Source organism: Gigantopelta aegis, chromosome 2 (genome assembly GCF_016097555.1).
Source record: "Gigantopelta aegis isolate Gae_Host chromosome 2, Gae_host_genome, whole genome shotgun sequence".
Taxonomy (NCBI): domain Eukaryota; kingdom Metazoa; phylum Mollusca; class Gastropoda; order Neomphalida; family Peltospiridae; genus Gigantopelta; species Gigantopelta aegis.
In genome coordinates, this window is record NC_054700.1 from 21,027,924 (window position 1) to 21,049,629 (window position 21,706).

At 38.2% G+C, this 21,706-nt stretch overlaps 1 protein-coding gene across 1 annotated transcript; it reads left to right on the forward strand.

The window, feature by feature from the left end:
• The first annotated feature begins 3,852 nt into the window (after nucleotides 1-3,852).
• Nucleotides 3,853-13,407, forward strand: LOC121377451. Its single transcript, XM_041505441.1, has 3 exons — nucleotides 3,853-4,042; nucleotides 10,516-11,533; nucleotides 12,742-13,407. The coding sequence occupies exon 2, from the start codon at nucleotides 10,530-10,532 to the stop codon at nucleotides 11,523-11,525; it is 996 nt and encodes a 331-aa protein (XP_041361375.1). The 5' UTR covers nucleotides 3,853-4,042; nucleotides 10,516-10,529; the 3' UTR covers nucleotides 11,526-11,533; nucleotides 12,742-13,407.
• The last annotated feature ends 8,299 nt before the right edge of the window (nucleotides 13,408-21,706 follow it).

The window sequence follows — 21,706 nt, forward strand, 5'->3', positions numbered from 1 at the left end:
TCGGGTGCAGATATCGTTCCCCGCTTGGTTAAACACACACAAGTGAACGAAAAGTGGACGGTATTTGTGAAGAAAACATGATAGCTATACGGATGAGGATTACTGAGCAATGTTTGTAGCCTTCTTTAATATTTTAAATTTAGTTTGGTTGTAAATATGGTACACACCTGGAATTGCATATTCATATTAGAAACTATAAACAAATATAATAATAATAATAATAATAATAAATATATTGCCATATACAAGTATACGCAAAGATACAACTAGGTAGGAATACTTAAAAAGTACTTGAATATATTACTTAATGAGCTAATTAACATTATAGTTAAACACGCCGTTGATAAAGGAAGGTATTTATTGATGTCTACGGTAAGATAAAGCGGTTTTGTTAATGGAACAAGGCTCCTGACCTAAAGTGGGACAACTAAGTTTCAGGTTTGTACCACCATTTTAGTGGTTCTTCGTGATATTCGCTCTGCCGGTAGATGGCCATGTTTTGGGGAGGGTGCCATTATTTGATCCCTATATATTCCATCAATTATACATGTACTGTGAAATCCTTTATTTACGTAGGCGTAAATCTGGCTAACAAACACATTTCGTTGGGTTCTTAACTTCGTGAATCGAAATGGTATTATCATAAATGTGTAGTACACATGTATATGTATACATGTATTATATTTTCAGTTGTGTTAATAATAAAATTCATTGACGGAACCATTCCACGAATTACAGGACAATGAGACCACCACGAATACATTTCACAGTAAATATCAGAATATAAGACTGATTTCACAATAAATATCACAGTTAGGTTCTGCTCATTCTAAACAATATAAAAAAACAATGAGATGACAAAACTCGAAAAACTATTAAAATACATCCCAATAATGAATATTGGTGGATGGATATGGCGGCCATCTTGAAAATTCAAGTGGTTTGTTGATTGGGTTTGAAGACTGTATTATTATTGAAATGTTCTGCCAGTTCTCTGCTCTACCAAGGGCGCTATCAGTAGTTAGCTATGCTCTTGGTAGGGGCTCTTCCTTGACCCGTATATTTACCCCAGTCTCCACCAGAAGCCCCTTTACCAACAGTGTTTTTGTTTACCTGTGTGATAAGGAAAACAAATCCAGGTATACATAACGACCTCACCGGGGTGTGGGTGGGGGTGTGGGGTGTGGGGGTGGGGTGGGGTGGGGGTTCAGGGGTGTGGGGGAGATGTATCTCATTCTGATGCAAATATATCCCCAGTTGTTGTCATCTTCCAGAGACTATGCTCATTCCAGCATTGAATTCACTGACTAGGCCTACTAGGACGTAACATGTTACAGGTGTACATGTATCCATGTGAAAACGAAACATGAAACCTGCATCATCAAGGTTAAGATTTTACCCATTCACGTTTTATAATATCACTTTGTTATTGTGCACAAAAACCCCCACCCCAAAACCGGTTTGTTATATTATAAATTGAAGGTGACATTGGCATGGCTTACTTTGAAAAATGACGTGCAGCACGTAATGTCAATGTTATACAAATGAAAGTTAAAGTTTGTTTTGTTTAACGACACCACTAGAACACATTGATTAATTAATCATCGGCTAATGGATGTCAAACATTTAATAATTGTAACACGTCGTCATCAGAGGAAACCGCTACATTTTTTTTCCTAACGCAGCAAGGAATCTTTCATATGCACTTTCCCACAGACAGGAAAGCACACACCACGTCCTTTTACCAGTTGTGATGCACTGGTTGGGATGAGAAAAAACCCAATCAGCTGAATGCATCCACCGAGGTGGTTCGATCCTGCGTCGCAAACACCTCAAGCAAGAACGTAACCGACTGAGGTAAATCCCACCCGTTGGGAATTTCTTTTCACAACCATTGCTTCGGTAAATCGATCTCGGAATAATGGGTGTGGACAGGTTTGTATGCACTAACTAATTTAATTGATACCCCCCCCCCCCCCCCCACACACACACCAAAAACGAAAAGAAGACCCCCCCCTAAAGAAACTAATTAACCCCAAAACCACCCATCCCCCCCGAAAACCCCCCACCCCAAAAGTATTTGTTTTGTGTTGGAGGAAGGTGCAATGGTATGACTTAAAAACACATTTTGTAACCGAATCTTTCCTGGGCAAAGGTGTTTGGCAATATCACAGCATTTGCCCACGAGGTCCATGCTTGAGCTTTTAATGCATGGCGTAAACACGTTAGTGAAATATACCGCATTTTGAGAAAGGGAAGCCGAGACATGTGATGCCTCGAATATTGGTACCGAATCCGAGCAACACTAATGTACTTTGATAATTCGCAGCTCACCGCCAAAAGGACAAGGAACGATCCCAGGTTGTTCTATAAACAAATTTTGGAACTTGTTATTTGACCTGTTTAACGTTCGCATGTTATTTAATTGTAATTATTTCTAAATATAGAATTTAGAAATATAACACTCGTCCGCTATATTGACGTATTTGCTGCAGTTGACACTAATCTGTCGCCAATCTCGGTTCATTAGTCAAGTCACGGCGATGAAATTAGTGCTTAGTGTATTCCGGAACTTGGAACTAGGACGCCCTAGACTTTACGCCAGTCGACAGTAATGTGTGTTTTCTAACCCGTTAGGTGTCAAGGACAGCTTGTTTGAACCTATATAGTTTTAAGGAAATCTGTCATCATCATCATCATCATCATCATCATTATGATAATCATCATCACCACCACCACCACAACCACCACCATCATCATCATCATAATCATTATGATAATCATCATCACCACCACCACCACCACCATTATCATCATCGTCATCATCACTACCACCACCATGGTCGTCGTCATCATCATCATCATCATCACCACCATCGTCGTCGTCGTCGTCATCATCATCATAATCATCATCATCATCATCATCGTCATTTTCTCCATCAAGACAATCTTAATCGACATTATCATCGATGCTATCATGTTCAAACAGAGCGACAAGTATCACGACTGTATGAAAGATATATTGCTGCTGATGGAAAATCAAATTAATACATCAATGTGATGTAGTTTGTTAGTTTTGTTTAACGACACAACTAGACCACAGTGATTAATTAATCATCGGCTATTGGATGTCAACTTTTAGTAACTCTGATATAGAGTTTTAGAGAGGAAACTCGCTACATTTTTTTTTCCATTAGTAGCAAGGGATCTTTTTATATGCACTTTAACCAGAGACAAAAAAAGAACATACCACGGCCGTTGACCAGTCGTTGTGCACTAGTTAGAACGAGAAAAAATTCCAATTAGTTGAATGTCAATGTGATCTAGTGCTGATGTTAAAGGAACATTCCTGAGTTTGCTGCAATTTTTAAGATGTTATCGACTAACAGAGACTTTTTAACGATTGTAATTACATATCGAATATATTTTTCTGCATAAAATATTAGTGGCTGTGTATTTAACGTGTTTCTGATCGTTCTAATATTTGTACTAGGTTAAATTTCATTTTATTTCTTAAAATACATTTTTTCGTACGTACGAAATTATTTGAAAACAAAATCCAGTTTGCGATTATTACAAATATTAAGACGACCAGAAACACAGTGAATATATAGACACTGATATTCTAAGCAAGAAATATGTAAGTTTAATTGTAGAAATATTTTGTTAGTCAGAAACATCTTACAATGCAGCAAAGTCAGGAATGTCCCTTTAAACAAAACAAACTTTTTCTTTCCCAGTCTGTGCTCACAACCAATTACCCCCCCAACCCCCCCCCCCAAAAAAAAAAAAAAAAAAAAAAAAAAACACACACACAAAAACAACAACAAAAACCCACAAAAAAGACAACCCCACAAAAATAAAACAATTATTATTGTTTGAGAAAATGGCCGGAGCAAGTGTAATTTCATTTAGTATACTGGAGAATTATGGCATGTTAGTCTCATGTTTCGGAACACGGTTATTCTGTTACAGGCGGAAACGGCGGATCTACGTGTGATAACGCTCTGTTTATTTCTCCACTTAATACCGGACTTGTGAGGTAAATCTTTTGGTGTTGATTATTTGTTATGTTTGTATTGCTTTTATTATTTATTTTATTCGTTTATTTAGGTCAAATAATGTAATGCACAATTCAGGTAACCATAATCGTACGAGATGGGGGATCATTGGTGGCAACTCCCCCCCCCCCCCCCCCCCCCCCCCCCCCCAGTATTGGAGCAAATCCTCAAATTTGGGCAAATAATAGAGATATTCGAACAAAATGTGTTAACTTGAGGCCTTTTCACCATGTATTTCCATCGTTCTATCCGCAAAATTAATTGTAATCTATGTAAAAATGCGTTGTGATTTGTTCACTACCCTATATAGATGTTTGTCACTAATGTTAACATGAAAAACTGTTGTAATTCAGATCCGGGCATTTTTGTTTTATTCGGGCATAAACCAGTCAAAATGGGAGCCTGTACGCTCATGCAAGTAACCAATGAAACTGTGTTTATTTACAGTCCAATATCCTGTTTTTGGAACGGCCACAGGCGCGTGTGTAGCAAATAATTCAGGGGTGGGGTGGGGGTAGTAGTCTAGACTATGCCGTTTTTAGGAGGTGGCAAGTGATACTACCCTGGAAAATTCATTGAAAAAAGAAAATGTGCTGGGAGCCGGGTTTGGGGAGCCCCCCCCCCCCCCCCCCACTGTACTCGCGTCTGGGCCTACATGTACACAATAAGACCTCTCCCTACATTTTATCAATATAGAAGTTTTATATTCAGCCAATATGACAAATGACAAATACAATAAATTAATGTTTAAAACTTGCTAACAGAGAATAAACAAAAAGAAAAGAAATGGAGAGAGAGAGAGAGAGAGAGAGAGAGAGAGAGAGAGAGAGAGAGAGAGAGAGAGAGAGAGAGAGAGAGAGAGAGAGAGAGAGAGGGAGAGAGAGAGAGAGAGAGGAGAGAGGGAGGGAGAGAGAGAGGGAGAGAATGAGAGAGAGAGAGAGAGAGAGAGAGAGAGAGAGAGAGAGAGAGAGAGAGAGAGAGAGAGAGAGAGAGAGAGAGAGAGAGAGGGGGGGGGGGGGGCGGCGGGATATATATATGTGTGTGTGTGTGTGTGTGTGTGTGTGTGTGTGTGTTATATTTATGTTTAGAAATAGACGAAAGTATATAAGAACAAACAAAAGCAAAACCAACAAACAAAAACAAAACAACATTCAAACAAAACAAATCAACATTCAAACAAACAAACAAATAAACAAAAAACCCAACAACCCCCCCCCCCCCAAAAAAAACAACAAAAAAAAAACACAACAACAACAACAACCTAGCAACAATGAATGTTTAAGTCCTTGCAAAACGTTTACCATTAATAACGAAGTCCTGGGAAGATTAGTTTCTTGGACACTACGTTTCGGGTCGCCACATAGTAATGATACAGTTGAATTACAGTTACAAAAATAACTTAATATGCTTTTCTTAAAGAATGAATATATATATGCAGTGCATTTCTGGTCATCTAAAACGTTTTAGTTGCTCAAAATACCTTTTTGTCAATAATTTTGTAACTAAAACTATTATTTTTAAAACCACCAAACAAAATTTATGGAATAGCGACACAAGGCTTTATAATTGAGACTCAGATGTATTAGATTTGAGACAGTCCACTGCCTATTTTTATGGCTATCATATCATGACAGTCCCTTTAAAAGGTATCCTTACTATACTATAGTTTAGGACACGGAAAACAGCATCTGAAGTACAATATCCTAAACTTCCGGTATCAGTTTATATAAATCTGATTCTGGTCCATCACAATGTCGGATTAAGTTCTGATGTACCAAATCAATTCCTATTTCCGACAATGTTAACGTCTACTAATAAAACGGATATAAACAACGTATCGACACGCCCATGCAGTACACCAATAAAAAGTGTGACATCTCACATTTAATCTACCTGCAAAAAAATGGGGATCGCATACCCTTAAATGGATTTGATAAATGTGGGGTTTTTTGTTGTTTTGTTTTGTATTTTTATCAACAACCCTAATGTTTTCTGAAAATCGCAGTTTAATATTGGTCTTAACGTCTTGTGTACATTGCATACCACTTGTATAACAAAAACAAAAGTGTATTTATTTATTGTACAAATAATCAGTGTCACAGATTACCACAAATCAGAGCCGCAGCTGGTTTTATTCCGTAAATACTGGAAAGTTCTTCTCCACAATTTTAATTTCACACGGAACTTTCTTCTTTAGATCCATTTAGCTGACTGTTTTTTGTTGTTGCTTTTTCGTTTTAACCAGGGCACCACACTGGTTAAAGGCTGTGGTGTGTGCTTTCCTGTCTGTGTGAAAGTGCATATAAAAGATCCCTTGCTTCATTAGGAAACATGCAGCTGGTTTCATCTAATGACTAACTTAGACTACGTGTCAGAATGAGCAAATAGCCGATAATTAACAAATAAATTTACTGTAGTGGTGTCGTTAAACAAAACAAAACAATTTTTTTCTTATTTTCAGTGCAATTTTTTAAAACTGCTGCGGTGCCCGAAGTAAAGCGGAAGTATTTTACACATGCCCCCCGCCCCTCGAATACCATAAGCTTACATAGTGACAAAATTTAACGAACTCCCCATGCTATCCTTGGCTTACATAGTGACAACAATAAATGACCTTTCATCCAATAAAACGATGGCTTACATTGCCACATAAAGGAAACTTGTTGTTGGAAGATTCAGTAATATGTATTGCAGTTAGAACAGTAACCTTACCAACAATACCAATAATTATAGTACACGCCCCAAAAGCGCGGGGCCAGTGGCATTTGAAACATGTATCTGCTAAGTTGTTTATCCGGCACTGGTCCATTGTTTGATGTATGTAATACCGATCAAATTATTGCCAATAACAAGATGATGCTCATTCACAAGTTTGTTTCTAATTATTTTAGCTAAAGTTTAAAGTTTATTTTGCACATTGATTTATAAATCATCGGCTACTGGATGTCAAATACCGGCCTCGGTGGCGTCGTGTTTAAGCCATCGGACATAAGGCTGGTAGGTACAGGGTTCGCAGCCCGGTACCGGCTCCCACTCAGATCGAGTTGTATCGACTGAATGGGTAGGTGTAAGACCACTACACCCTCTTCTCTCTCACTAACCAGTAACAATTAACCCACTGTCCTGGACAGACAGCCCAGATAACTGAGTTGTGTGCCCAGGACAGCGTGCTTGAACCTTAATTGAATATAAGCACGAAAAATAATTTGAAATGAAAAAAAATAAAATGAAAAGGATGTTAAATATTTGGTAATTTTGACATAATAGTCTTAGAGAGGAAACCCGCTACATTTTGCCATTAGTAGCAAGGGATCTTTTATATGCACCATACCACAGATAAAACAGCACATATCACGGTATTTGATGTACCAGTCGTGGTGCACTGGCTGGAACGAGAAATAGCCCAATAGGCCCACCGACGGGGATCGATCCCAGACCGACCACGCATCATGCGAGCGCTTTACCACTGGGCTACGTCCCACTCCAATTAGTTTAGCTATGGAAGATTTGCGGCAGGATCTAGCGCAGTCGGTAGAGCTCTCACCTGAGGTGCTTGTGTCACAGGAACGAACCCCTCCCCACTCTCACTGATTTTTGCTCCGTCACAACTAATGCTGTCCTGTCTGTGAGAAAATGCATATAAGATATTCCTTGCTGCTAATAGAAAAATGCAGCAAGTGTTTATATATTCACATATTGGCAAGACTTCCGAACGTTCCAGCATTCAGTTCTTTCAGGCTTAGGTTTAGGGTTAGTGATAATATTAGCATGCATGCTGAAACGTTCGGAAGTCTTTTCCATCATGCAGATACCAAGGGCCGAATTTGCAAAGCCTGTTTATGTCTTACACGTGTATAACTACATACATTTACAATGCTTAAACACCTGTTTATGTCTTACACGTGTATAACTACATACATTTACAATGCTTAAGTACCTGTTTATGTCTTACACGTGTATAACTACAATGCTTAAACACCTGTTTATGTCTTACACGTGTATAACTACATACATTTACAATGCTTAAACACCTGTTTATGTCTACACGTGTGTAACTACATACATTTACAATGCTTAAACACCTGTTTATGTCTTACACGTGTGTAACTACAGACATTTACAAGCTTAAACACCTGTTTATGTCTTACACGTGTATAACTACAGACATTTACAATGCTTAAACACCTGTTTATGTCTTACACGTGTATAACTACATACATTTACAATACTTAAACACCTGTTTATGTCTTACACGTGTATAACTACATACATTTACAATATACGCCTGTTTATGTCTTACACGTGTATAACTACATACATTTACAATACTTAAACACCCGTGTTTAAGAAAAACAGGCTTCATTAATTCGGCCAGATGTTAATAACAATTAATTGTGTAAATGATTGTTCTTGTCAGACCTACTATCGGATACATAAACAACGTTTGATATACCAGTCGTGAACACTGGTTGGAACGGGATAATAGCCGGTGGGTCTGTCCAGGGAAAACGATCAATCCTAGGACTTGTCGCAGTTCAGGAGTAACACATTTATCTGCTATTTCACTTGTTAAATGAAGAGGCTCGTTGAGTACTTGATTTTCTAACAACAATATCTTTCAGTTAGCCACTGATGCCATAAGCCGTTTTAATGAAGTTATTTTTTGTTTCTAATTTATAGCTTCGCAGCCATAATTCAGTTATTTTACGAAATATCGACAGCAAGTGGAATGTGATGACTTTGTAACTGTTGAATATAATACTTTCCTATATAAATTAACGCAATATTTTTTTTTTGACATATAGTGGGCCAACTATCGAACGTTTGTCCCATTAAAAACACACTTCAAGGTAGCAAGCCACCATTTTCGTTCGTATGCATTTCAATTAAATTTCTATGCAAGAATAATTATGTTCTGTGAACAATAAGACAACGTTGAGAGAGCTACTTCACTAGTACCGCGACGTGAAATAAAATTCAGGGGATTGATTAATTACTCCCCTAACTTAGATTATAGGGAGCCATTTGAGATATTACCCTTCTGATACCATATAAATCACATGCTAAGGAGCGTTAAAAATTACTCTCCTTGAACTAGTGTCAAGTGAGTGATTGGGAGCGAGAGTAATAGCTCTCCTGAAACGGTGAGGGCTGGCTTCGTGGTAAGTGCCATGCAAACAAACCACCCCAAAGCATTATGTTGACCATACAACATTTAGGTAATCCACCCTCAACTCGGCGCATCGCCTCATTCTGTTGTTGTATAATAATTAGCAGCATACCACTTTCACAGTTATTATAATTTAGTCCTAAAATAAAAAGTAACTCCCAAGCAATGGTTTATTTGAATACTGTGTAGTTCACCCTGCTTGCAGTAACAAAAAAAACCCCCCCAAAAACCAAAAAAAAAAAAAAAAAAAGATCTGAAAAAGCATTTTAGTATTTTATATATATATATATTTTTTTCCATTGAAGAACTATTTCTCATAAGCGTACGGGTTCTTCTTTATGTAGGGGGCAGGCTGGCTTTTGCCCAAATTTCAACGAAAATGCCGGAATCTGCATAACAACATTTATTGATATAATTAACATCACTACCAAACAGCTATTGGCCTATATGGTTGCAAACGAATCACTACGTATTTTTACATAGATTACAACTAATTTTGCGGGTAGAATGATGGAAATACATGGTAAAAAGGTCTCATATTAGCACATTTTGCCCGAATATCTGTATAATTTTTGTCCGAATATCTGTATAATTTTTGCCCGAATTTGAAGTTTTGCTATATCCTGAACCGAACTATAAGGTGCTACACAAAGTAACGACACAACAAATGATGGGGTGGTTCCTTAAAAGCGTAGGCCCTAGTTGTAACGACACAACAAATGATGGGGTGGTTCCTTAAAAGCGTAGGCCCTAGTTGTAACAGCTGACAATGGTCACTAAGAGTGGTTATAATTATCTACAAACCTGTAACATATTTCAATAAAGTTACAATGGAGTGGAACAAAGAGTCTGTGACGTTTAAACGGGGAAATACACTCAAAAATAGACTGGAGCTCATCCCCATAAATGTTACCTCTTAAGCTAGATTCACACTTCATTGCTAAAACTCTTGTGGGCGAGTAGCTGTCTCGCCCAGTCCTGCATCTATTCAAACCTGATCCCCATTTTTCAGTCAAGTCAGTGTGGCTGTAACACAGTTCATATTACATTTTGGTGTGTGTTTATTCAACGCTTTTTTTGATAATGGATAATCTAACCAATAAAATCTAAGTAATGTCCGATTTCAATAATATAAGACGGCTCTAACAGTAAACACAAGTCATAGTGTTTAAAAACTAGGGTCTGTCAGTTTTAAAATGGTACACAAACAAACAGTACGAATAATGGTTACTTGGCGCCTTGAGTCCTTGTGTTACAATTACTGTTATTCATGTTCTCTTGCAGATGATGTTGAAACCATGAACAGCAGCGCGTCATCGAACGAAACCTGGTGGGCGCGGCCTTCCTTCTGGGACATCTACAGTGCTGCTGGTGGAATTGGTGTATTTAACACGGTGTTCATTCTACTGACAAACACGTTGCTCATCTTCACCATCACAACCTCCAAGAAGCTGCGACTGCGTTTCAGCAACCAGCTGATACTGAGCGTGGCTGTGTGTAACTGGTTATACGGGGCGGTGTGGTGCCCAATGAAGGTCGACTACATCTTCACGCGCCAGTGGAGGTTCGGCTGCTGGATGCACGTGGCGTACCAGATGTACGAAGAATACATCCAGATCTTCATCACCACATGGTTGATCATCGTCTACAACACGTGCTACATCGTCGAGCGACGCAGGATTCAAAATCCAGTGGTTTCCAAGAACAAGGTCCTCGCCCTCAGATTGGGAACACTCGCATCTCCTTGGGTCGTAGCTGTTGTCGTCATCCTCCCGCTGGCAATGGCCAATCTGCACCCGGTGTGGAATCAGAGTGTCTGGACTGCCAGTTACTGTGCTGTGATTCTGACGCGCTGGGCCGACATCCTACTCCCCTGTCTCTGCTTCTTCATCCCGGCCACAGTTCTGATGCTCCAGACTTTGTACGTTTTCGTGAGTCTCAATTCTGACAGTAGAAGTTCCGTGAGGACGACGCCCTTGAACAGAGCTATCTCCAGGAGAATCGGCGTCTGCGTCATAGCTGCCAGTTTAATCACGGTCCTCCTCTCTATGGGCGAGCAGGTGTGCAATCTGGTCAAAGAAGTCTACAACTGGAACAACAAACTGCACGTGATCACGTGGCACGTGACGGACCTTTTGGCAGACTTCCAAAAAGTCGCGCTTCCGCTAGTGTGGATTTTCTTGCCGGAGATTAAGGAAGAGTTGGGAATGAAAATAAAATGGCGTGTAGGAGGAAGATACTTCGCAGAAGACGCTGTGGAAGTTACATATTATCGAAATTACGCCCACGATTAATTATTAAGGTATGTACGAGTAGGGCTATTAATAATATTCAGGGGTGTGGTGTAGGTCAGTGGTAGAGCGTCGCGTGATGTGCGATGGTTCGCAGGATCGATTCACTTTGATGAACTCGTTTTTTTTTTTTACTTGGGGTCGACCGCGGTGTGTACTGCCTGTCTATAAGAAAGTGGATGCACTCAATTCCTAACTGTTTACTCGCTATGGGAAGTTTTGTTTAGTGTTCTGCTTGTTACTGTTTGATTTTTGTTTGATTTGATTTGATTTGATTTTTTATCATAGTTGGTTCTGAACGATGTTTATTATTTATTTATTTAATTATTTACTAGTATTTATTTATTATTTATTTATTTATTTATTTTTACTTATTTATTTATTTATATTTATTTATTTATATATTTATTATTATAGTTGTTTTTTTAACGATGTTTATTATTTATTTATTTATTTATATACTAGTATTTATTAATTTATTATTGTTATTTATTTATTTAGGTTTATTTATCTATTTATTTATTTATTATCATAGTTTGTTCTGAACGATGTTTATTATTTGATACTCTGGAATTATATGCCCGGATGCATTAATTTTAATTTTAATAGTTGGGATACACTAGCAGCAATTTTGTTTTCCCAATGAAAAATTTAAAGTTTTCATTTTATGGGCATTACCGTATCTCTAGAAGTCCTTAACAGAAGGTACTAACGTTACCGTGTACATTACACGTGCAGACGTTTTTTAAATTTTATTTCAAAATGGATCGGACTGCAAACACGGAACAAGGTGACACTCATTGCATATCGGCGTCTTACCATCGTCTTAGACTATCGCATTGCTAACGTGACATGGTTTTCGGAATATAATGCCAGCAAATATATATTCTTCGACGGCAAGTCTGTCATAATCATAAGAGTAACATACCACTGGTTTTCTTATTAAACTGTCTGGGCACAAGTATGATATTTTAAAAGAACATTATTCACATGCGCAAAAATTAAAAATGGAAATGGAAATAAAACAAATATATATATATATATATATATATATATATATATATATATATATATATATATTCCTTTCTTCAGCCAGTTAACAGTCCACAGTCCGCACACCAAGCTGTTAATAGCCTATGAAGACTTATTTCACATATAATAATGTAAAAGCATTCTAAACTTTTACCACGTTGATGTTTTGTTCGTATTCTATTTTCAGCATTATGATGTCATAAACATTTATACGAAGGCCAGCGTTATTTAGGGACAGCATTACTTGATGACACGAATGCCAGAGTTTTCAAGATGGAAGTGTACCAGGTCAGAGTTCGAAGTGATTAAGGAGTAAACCTTAACTATGGCTGTGATTGGTGGATATATGTCTCACTGGTTATTACCTGAACAATTATTACACTAGTGACATTTTGTACTTGTTAATAATTGAGGTGGCAATAAAAAATGTGTGAGGATCAGAAGGTGGGTACTGTAAACTTCCTGTAAGTCGTTAAAACAATACGTGACAGCAGAGTTTCTTTGAGTAATTTATCAATGGGAGGTACCAGACTGTCAGTGTATATATTGGCCCAGTGGTTTGACACATTGCTTCTGTTATTTTTTATTAAGAATTGTTACTATGGTCGTCAGTAGGAATTTATTAGGTATAATGGAACCTAAACACACACACACACACACACACACACACACACACGCGCGCGCGCGGAAAGATAACTCTAATAATTACTGATAACTGTATATCACAAGTAGGGAATATATTATGATACATATTCAGTATTCTCTGTATTGTTCTATAAATCTGTCTTCACTGATATTGGCAACGTCAAATTATTGGGTTTGATATATATACTCATCAATAAAACTGCGACAGTATCAGTCCCGTAGGATCCGGGGGTGGGGTAGGGGGGGGGGGGGGGGGTGAGGACGGGGATAAAACATGTATGTTTGTTTTGTCCTATTCTTATATAAATAAAGATAAAATATGACTTTGGCTTTGGCGAACCACCTACTAAAGATTGTGCACCCCCCCCCCCCCCCCTTCTGGCGCGAAACATTCTTGACTATAGCAACCACCTACTAGAGATTGTGTCTCCCCCCACCCCCCCAACCCGATATCGTTCCTTCGGGTCAGAGTATTTCTGGCGCAAAACATCCCTGACTATAACAACCACCTACTAGATATAGTGTCTCCCCCCACTAACCCCCCCCCCCCCCCCCCCCCCAACAATAAATATCGTTCCTACGGGCCAAAGTATTTCTGGCGCAAAACATTCCTGACTATAGCTGTCACATTGTGTTTATTTGGAATATTTCATGTTTATTTGCTGCAACCATCCTAGACAGCATTATTAATGGTATTTGTTTATAGTGTTCTGGCCTGTAGAACAAGTATGTGTTGACTTTGCGTCATGTTGCTAAACTTGTCTTGGACACATTTGTTGGCAAACATTGCTGATATATGCAGGTCAGACAGATGTGTTTGAATTTTCAGTAGAACCGAGTAAGCACTGTCTGTGCCATGCTTGTACAATGTTCAGTAGAACCGAGTAAGCACTGTCTGTGCCATGCTTGTACAATGTTCAGTAGAACCGAGTAAGCACTGTCTGTGCCATGCTTGTACAATGTTCAGTAGAACCGAGTAAGCACTGTCTGTGCCATGCTTGTACAATGTTCAGTAGAACCGAGTAAGCACTGTCTGTGCCATGCTTGTACAATTTTCGGGGGGGGGGGGGGGGGGCAACTCGAGAGAGCAGAGCAACACATCTTTCCTCATCGAAGGCATAGCTTGGAGTCTTACCACTGGGCTACGTCCCGCCCTTTTTAAAAATATAGATGACTTTCAAAATTAAGACATTTACTGACTTGACTTTGCACCGCAAACTTTGTTAAAGAAAATAGTTGTGCCAACAGACCTTCCTTTTCAGGATTGTCTAAAAGGTAACTTAAATTACAAAGGCCAAACATGAACAGTACAAATTTTATATGAAAGAGTCTGAAACATTTAATTGCTGTATCACTGAATCGCATCTGTGTGGTAATAATACACGAATACCACTTACAATTGAAAACATCCAGAAACAAAATGTAAATATAGAATATCCTGGCGTCATATGTTTTCGATACGATAAGCAAAAAATTAAAATATAATAAAAACAATACTTCGTACATACAATAATATTTTACCTTTCTCAAGTCACATTAGTTTATTGTGAAAAAAAGTGATAATTTCCCATGAACGCCAAGTTTTCCTCCATAAACACTAGCTGCTAAGTCGTACTGATGTTACCGCTATATTTTTACAAACGTCATATGTTTTCGATACTTTCATTGGCTGTCTATTTTTGTCCTTGTTATGGCAGTGAAGGGTCTATACTCCGTGCAATAATTTACATCAAAATCTTCATTTGAAAATAAAATCATGAAATGTTTGTAACTTGTAAAAAATATTGAATAATCTTCAGACCAATAGACAATGTTCACTTAAAACATATTTACATTATGTTTTCGTCATAGGCTAATGTCTAATCCTCTTCTTATACGTATCAACGACACCAAAATGCAGATTGTCAACTTAAGTACTCTAACAGAGATACAGAACTATATATTTTCAAAAAATCGAATTCCACTAAACCACCTTTATTTGTAGTGAGTGTAAATGCCCCCAGCAGAAATTATCTAAAAGAACTTTGCTGTGAATGACATAAGAGGTAACCCAACCAGCCTTCCATACATTTTATTGTTCAGTGTAATGATCACGTAGTATATCCTCTAACTTTGTCAGGTCAGATGTCAGTGTTGCAGACGATAACTTTGCAGGGATTTGTAATACCTGGATTTCGCTATGTGAGGCATTTCATTAGTACCAAAATATTGCATTACGAAAAACCGATAACATGCACACTATATATGGTATTATAATTAAACATAAAGTTGGCAGCTTGACTTGAAGCATTTTTAATATTGTGAGGAAAAAAGACACTTCGTTGTTTATGTCAGGCTGATAGTGACGTAATATCTCGCATAATATCGCGATACATGCAGTTATAAACAAAGTATCGAAAACATAGTCGATCGAAATTGTATGACGGTATGATACTATACGAGATTTTGCTAGATATCATTTTTACGAAACGAGTGAACTTCCCAAACGTATCTGACCGAACGAAAGTGAGGTCAGATACGTTTAGAAAGTTCACGAGTTTCGTAAAAATTATATCTAGCGAAAACGAGTGTGGTATTTTATTTATTACCCTCCTTTAAATCACGCAAATTATGAAAAATAAATAAATCAATCAATCAATTTTGCATTTCAAGACCGGATGTTGATTTGCATAACTAGCCGGTGCACGACTACGTACCGCCGCATTGAGAAATAGTTCGTTGTACTTCCGCTACTTCTCAATGACGTTTTCAGGGGAGTGATGTAGACGTACTTCCCCATAAATTTCCATCGGGTTTCTTCTTTTAATTTAAAGAAAGCTGTAAGGTAATGCATAAATATATATTTATTTTCATATTGGGTGAAAAATGGGTAAAACTAATGCATAATTCCATATTTTAACAAAACGTCCCCAAGAAACAAATGTTCCCGTTACGCACTGGTTATGCTAATAATGATGAATTCACAAATCACAACTGACAATAACAATTTGTTGACCAAAATTCCAACCAATAAGAGAATAACAAGTGTTTTTGCAGTTAAAAACGTGTAGCTTGCAAAAACAGCTGAGTTCACGGGAAAACTAAAGTTATAACTTTAAGGTCAACGACAGTCACTTTTCGCGCCCTTGTTTTGGCTTTGTACACAATAAATATAGCATATCTTACCGTAATTTCACTTGAAATCCATATTTCGTAAAAAAAAAAAAATCAATAGGAATTTTGCATTGGATTTTTTCCAGCATTCTTAAAACGGAAACGTCATGTACCCAGTTTATGGTTATTGTAAGGAGGTGCAAAGTGACGTCATTGGAATTCTGACGTCATTCAAATTCAAAATTAGCTATATTATTACAATGCTTCGCCACACTAAAATAAAAACTGGTCTACTAACCTTGACCCCTGTTAAATTTCTACAACAAGCAAACAACGCTGTTTACAGGTCGGTATATTTTAATTTTTCATAATTCTACAAAAAATATTAAGTTTAAGTTTTAAAAAATTAAAAAAACTACCTTTTGTGAAATATATCATATGAAAAAATTAACGTTGGATATGTTTCATTTATTGTGTACGAAGCCAAAACAATGGTCTAAATGCTGAATGCTGAATCGGTGAATGATATTTGTAGTAAAACTTGTCGGATGTTACTGACCTTGGCCCCGTTTTACGAAGCGATCTTAGCGACTATCGAACTTAGTGATTTAAGGTTGATGTTACGGTATGTTCCCAAAACTGGATGATGATGATGATGATAACTTGTTTAACGTGCCCATATACCACTAGGGTTTCGAACACGCCCATCCCGAGTCCGACCTCCGATAAGATCGGTGACCTGACTCGGGATGGAGGGGGGGGGGGGGGGGGGGGGGGGGGGGGGGGGTGTAGAGTTGAAAATGGGCAGAATTTTGAAAATAGCAATTAGTAAAAAAGTTAATAGAATAAATTATAAAAAAACAAAAAAACTTACAAGCCAAAAATAAAAATAATTGACTGCTCGGCCGAATAATATTTATATAATTTGGAGCATTTTAGAAGGACGGTCCAAAATTAAATAAGAAAAAGAAGAGAGGATCGGACTATTTAATAATAATTAAAAAAAAAAGAGAGTAATTTGGACATAATCTTTTGAACGCAGATATAAAAGTTTAAGGTCCGATCGATATGTCCACGTGAGTGGCCTCGTTAAGGCCGTTTGGGTGCACAGCTTATAGGGACGAGATGGGTTGCATCCCGTCAAGAAAACCCCTAGATTGACAGTCGATAGACGTTGAAGGTGTAGTGCTGTGCTGAAATACAGATCTTGAGAAGCCGGTTCCGTCTGAACGAGAGAGAGTATCAGACTAGGGTATAGTCCAGTCGTCATGGGTTGGTATAGTGGTGCGGACGGGCCCGACTCCGGAGGATACGAGATGGTATCACTATAAAGCAAATAAAGTCTAGAAAAAGAGTAGTAGGGGCCGACCCCGTTTCCTATTTCTTCTTAGAGTGGGGCGGTCAATCTTCCAGTGCTGCTAGGACAGGCTCGGACATGTAGAGACTAAACGCGAACAACCGTGGCGTTCTGCAGAATGGCCGTCATACGAGTCACGAAAAAACAAGTCAACATAGTTAGACGGAGAAATGACGTGGAGGTGAGGAATCTCGCTAAAAAAGAATCCAACCTGGTGGTGCAGACTGTCGAAACGAGAAGCGTTCCAGCGTTCTATCAGTTCCAATGGCCGCATACATCCCAGTAGAAAACTTCATTTCGCTGACAAAAACAACAAAATGAAGGATCCCCAAGTCGAGCACATGAAAGCACGTGCAGTGTGCACCAGCGAAACAAACACGTCTTACCGCGTGGAGCTACAGACTGGGAATGCCAAAACTGGAAGTCTCCAGATTAGGTAAGCGGTGAGGTGTTCTAATCCGCTTCCAGAAATGGGAAAACTGGCGTGAGCAATTAAGGCCAATTTAGACGCATGGGGATAACGAGATGTGTGAAGAACAGAGGGGGCGATTAACGAGATTAACCTTAATGAGCAGTGAAGAGCAGAGGTGAGCCGGAATAGAGATTGCAGTAAAATTTGGAGACAGGAAATACTACCAATTTAGACGTGTGGGGTTAACGAGATCAATTAAGAGATGTATGAAGAGGGTAGCCAGAGTAGAGGTTGCAAGGAAATTAATGTTATAACGTAAAATTTGGAGACAGGAAATACTACCTATATAAATACTGTACAGTCATGATGTTTGTTATGTTTGATCATGGCTGCGAAGGGAGAAATTTTGGACGGCAGAAAACCAAGTGCGGACCTCATACTTGATGGATATAGGTATGCACGGCGGATTAGTAACAAGAATGGTACGGTACCATGGAGATGTTTGTATTCGAGGTGCCTTGCCACCGTGACTACTACACCGGATGGGACTGTGGTGAGGAGAGGTAAAGACCACATCCATTCCTCGGATGAGAGCGCAGTTGCTGTCCACCTACTGACCAACACCATGCGGAAGCGAGCACGGGAGGAACTGACCAGTATCAGCTAAGGTGATGGGCCATCAATTAAGGTGATGGGCCATCAATTAAGGTGACGGAACACCAATTAGTAAGGGTGAGCAATAAACTGCCAGAAATGGAACAACTGGCGTGTCCAATTAACATTTACAACCGTTCGACGAAGCAACCTTAGTGCGATTGTAAACCCAAACTTACTACAGTAGCAATCTTATCTAACGTTAAAATATTATAATCCATCCCATCCTCCTACAAAAATGTTCTTTTGTAAATAATTTCAGTTTTGCTTGACGTAAGAAGAAAAGTAAAAGCGTTTTGGAAATAATATTTTTTTTTAACTATTTTTGTGTCCAATTTAGAACAGTCGGCTCAGAAATAAATAACTTGTAGTTTTTATTTATAGATCGACGACATGCATTCTTCGCACCCTTGTTTCGGCTCCATACACAATAAATATAACATATCCAACGGTATTTTTTTTATATCATATATTTGACAAAATGTACTTTTTATATATTTCACCATTTTAAAGCTTAAACTTAATATTTTGTTTAAAATTATAAAAAATAAAAACATACCGAAAGTAAACTGCGTTGTCTGCTATCGGAATTATTTTGACAGGGGTCAAGGTTAGTAGACTAGTTTTTATTTTAATGTGGCGTAGCATTGTAATAATATAGCTAATTTTGAATTTAAATGACGTTAGTATTCCAATGACGTCACTTTCCATTTTCTTATAATTTAACAATAAACTCGGTGTATGACGTTTCCTTTTTCATACACAATAAATAACACTGGGAAAATCCCAATGCAAAATTTCTATTGAAATTGTTTTGTTTGAACATAACTAATGCACGTGTTTTTTTAGAAGAAAAAAACATCCTGGAATTAAACAAATTGTACTATTTACGAAATGTGGATCTGAAGTGAAATTACGGTAAGATATGTTATATTTATTGTGTACGAAGCCTAAACAAGGGTGCGAAGAGTGACTGTCGTCGACCTTAATGTTAATGGCGAAAGAGGTCATCCATTCCAAATCCGCTCGAAACACATAGCATGCCGAGGTATCCGATACCTTCATATCAGTTCCTCGTCGTTGATTGCGTCGAACTTTATGCTTCTGTCGCAAAAAACACGTTCCATTCGTCTTTTTTCCTTCCTCAACGTTAATTTAAGATCGCGACCTTAGAGCTTACAATAGGTGCAGACCTATTGTAAATATTAATAGTAACTTAAGGTGATTGTAAGCTAAGGTCGTTTAGTAAAACGGACTGTCAATTGTGGGAAAAAGTTGCGGTCGCTACCTTAGGCACTTAAGGCGATAGTAGCGCTAAGATCGCTTCGTAAAACGGGGCCCTTGACATTAATTATGAATGAAAAGAATAGTCCCGTTATGCTAATAAGGTCGCTGTCCAACCAATCGAAATTGACTCTGTTCCCTGTTGACAAATCAAAATACAGTTTGTAATACGCACCTGGTTACCGCTATATCTTCACCAGGAGGGTAATAAGTATTATTATCCAAGGGGAATTGTCGTTAGCAACGTTGCCAACAGTTTCCAAAAACTAAAGAATCGTGTCTTTTTGTCCTACTTCTCCTAAATTGGAATAAATGACTGAGAGTTTAGTCGAGAGTGTTTTAATAAAATTATATTTTTCAAAATCCTTGTCGGAATCGTTGGTGCACCCTCTTTCTTCAGAGATCTTTGTTCTTTTTTCTTTGAGTCACGATATACAATGTTAAAACTTTGCAGTTTGACAAAACACTTGATGTCTTTCCTTCGCCTTGGTATTTAAAAGTTCGACCTATTTCATCGAGGCCAAGATGTCTGTATTCGAATTCACCCTCGGGGTGTTCTGTTAAAGCATGTTCGACGATTTCAGTTAAAGACCGACATTGGGCTTTATAGTAATAAAACGGAATGACCTTACTTCATCCATAATGAGACCGGTTTCGGTGACGTCGTGGTTAGGCCATCGGTGTGTATGCTGGTAGGTACTGGGTTCGGATCCCAGTCGAGGCATGGGATTTTTAATCCAGATACCGACTCCAAACCCTGAGTGCGTTCTCCGCAAGGCTCAATGGGTAGGTGTAAACCACTTACACCGACCAGTGATCCATAACTGGTTCAACAAAGGCCATGGTTTGTGCTATCCTGCTTGTGGGAAGCGCAAATAAAAGATCCCTTGCTGCCTGTCGTAAAAGAGTAGCCTATGTGGCGACAGCGGGTTTCCTTTAAATAACAGTGTGTCAGAATGACCATATGTTTGACGTCCAATAGCCGATGATAAGATAAAAAAATCAATGTGCTCTAGTGGCGTCGTTAAATAAAACAAACTTTACTTTCATCCATAATGGGACAAGATCTAGCTCGGTCAGTAGAGCGCTCACCTAAGATGCCTGCGACATAGGATCGAACCACCTCAGTGGACCCATTCTCTGATTGTTTTCCAGTGCCCCACGACTGGTATATCAAAGGTCATTGTATGTGCAGACTTGTCTGTGGTAATATGCATATAAAAGATCCCTTGCTGTTTCTGGATAATGTAGCTAGTTTTCTGTACGACTTCGTGTCAAAACGTACCAAATGTTTGACATCCAATAGGTGATGACTGATTGAGTGATCGAATGTTTAATGACATCCCAATACACAAAAAGTACATCGGTAAACAATGGTAAGAATTTGAATGAATTTATGATTAATGTCAATATACAAACTTTTAAAGTAACATTAAAACATTGTAAACAGATGTGCAAAAATAGAAATATCACAGATCTATGTAAAGAGACTATCCCGAGTTAGCTGTTATTGTAAGATGTTTCCGATTAACAGAATCTCCGTGCAGGGTTTCTGCCAGAGGGCAAAACTGATAAAATGCAATCCCCCCAAAATATTATTTGGGTATGTCGTCATACACAAACTGTTTTGAAGATTTCTGTTGTTGTTGTTGACCTTTTTGACAAAATTAATTACTTATTGTACGATTAATGTGTCGATTAAATATA

Bases quoted from the DNA above. Each gene is read 5' to 3' on its own strand.
- LOC121377451 (XM_041505441.1), top strand. From the start codon at position 10,530: ATGAACAGCAGCGCGTCATCGAACGAAACCTGGTGGGCGCGGCCTTCC.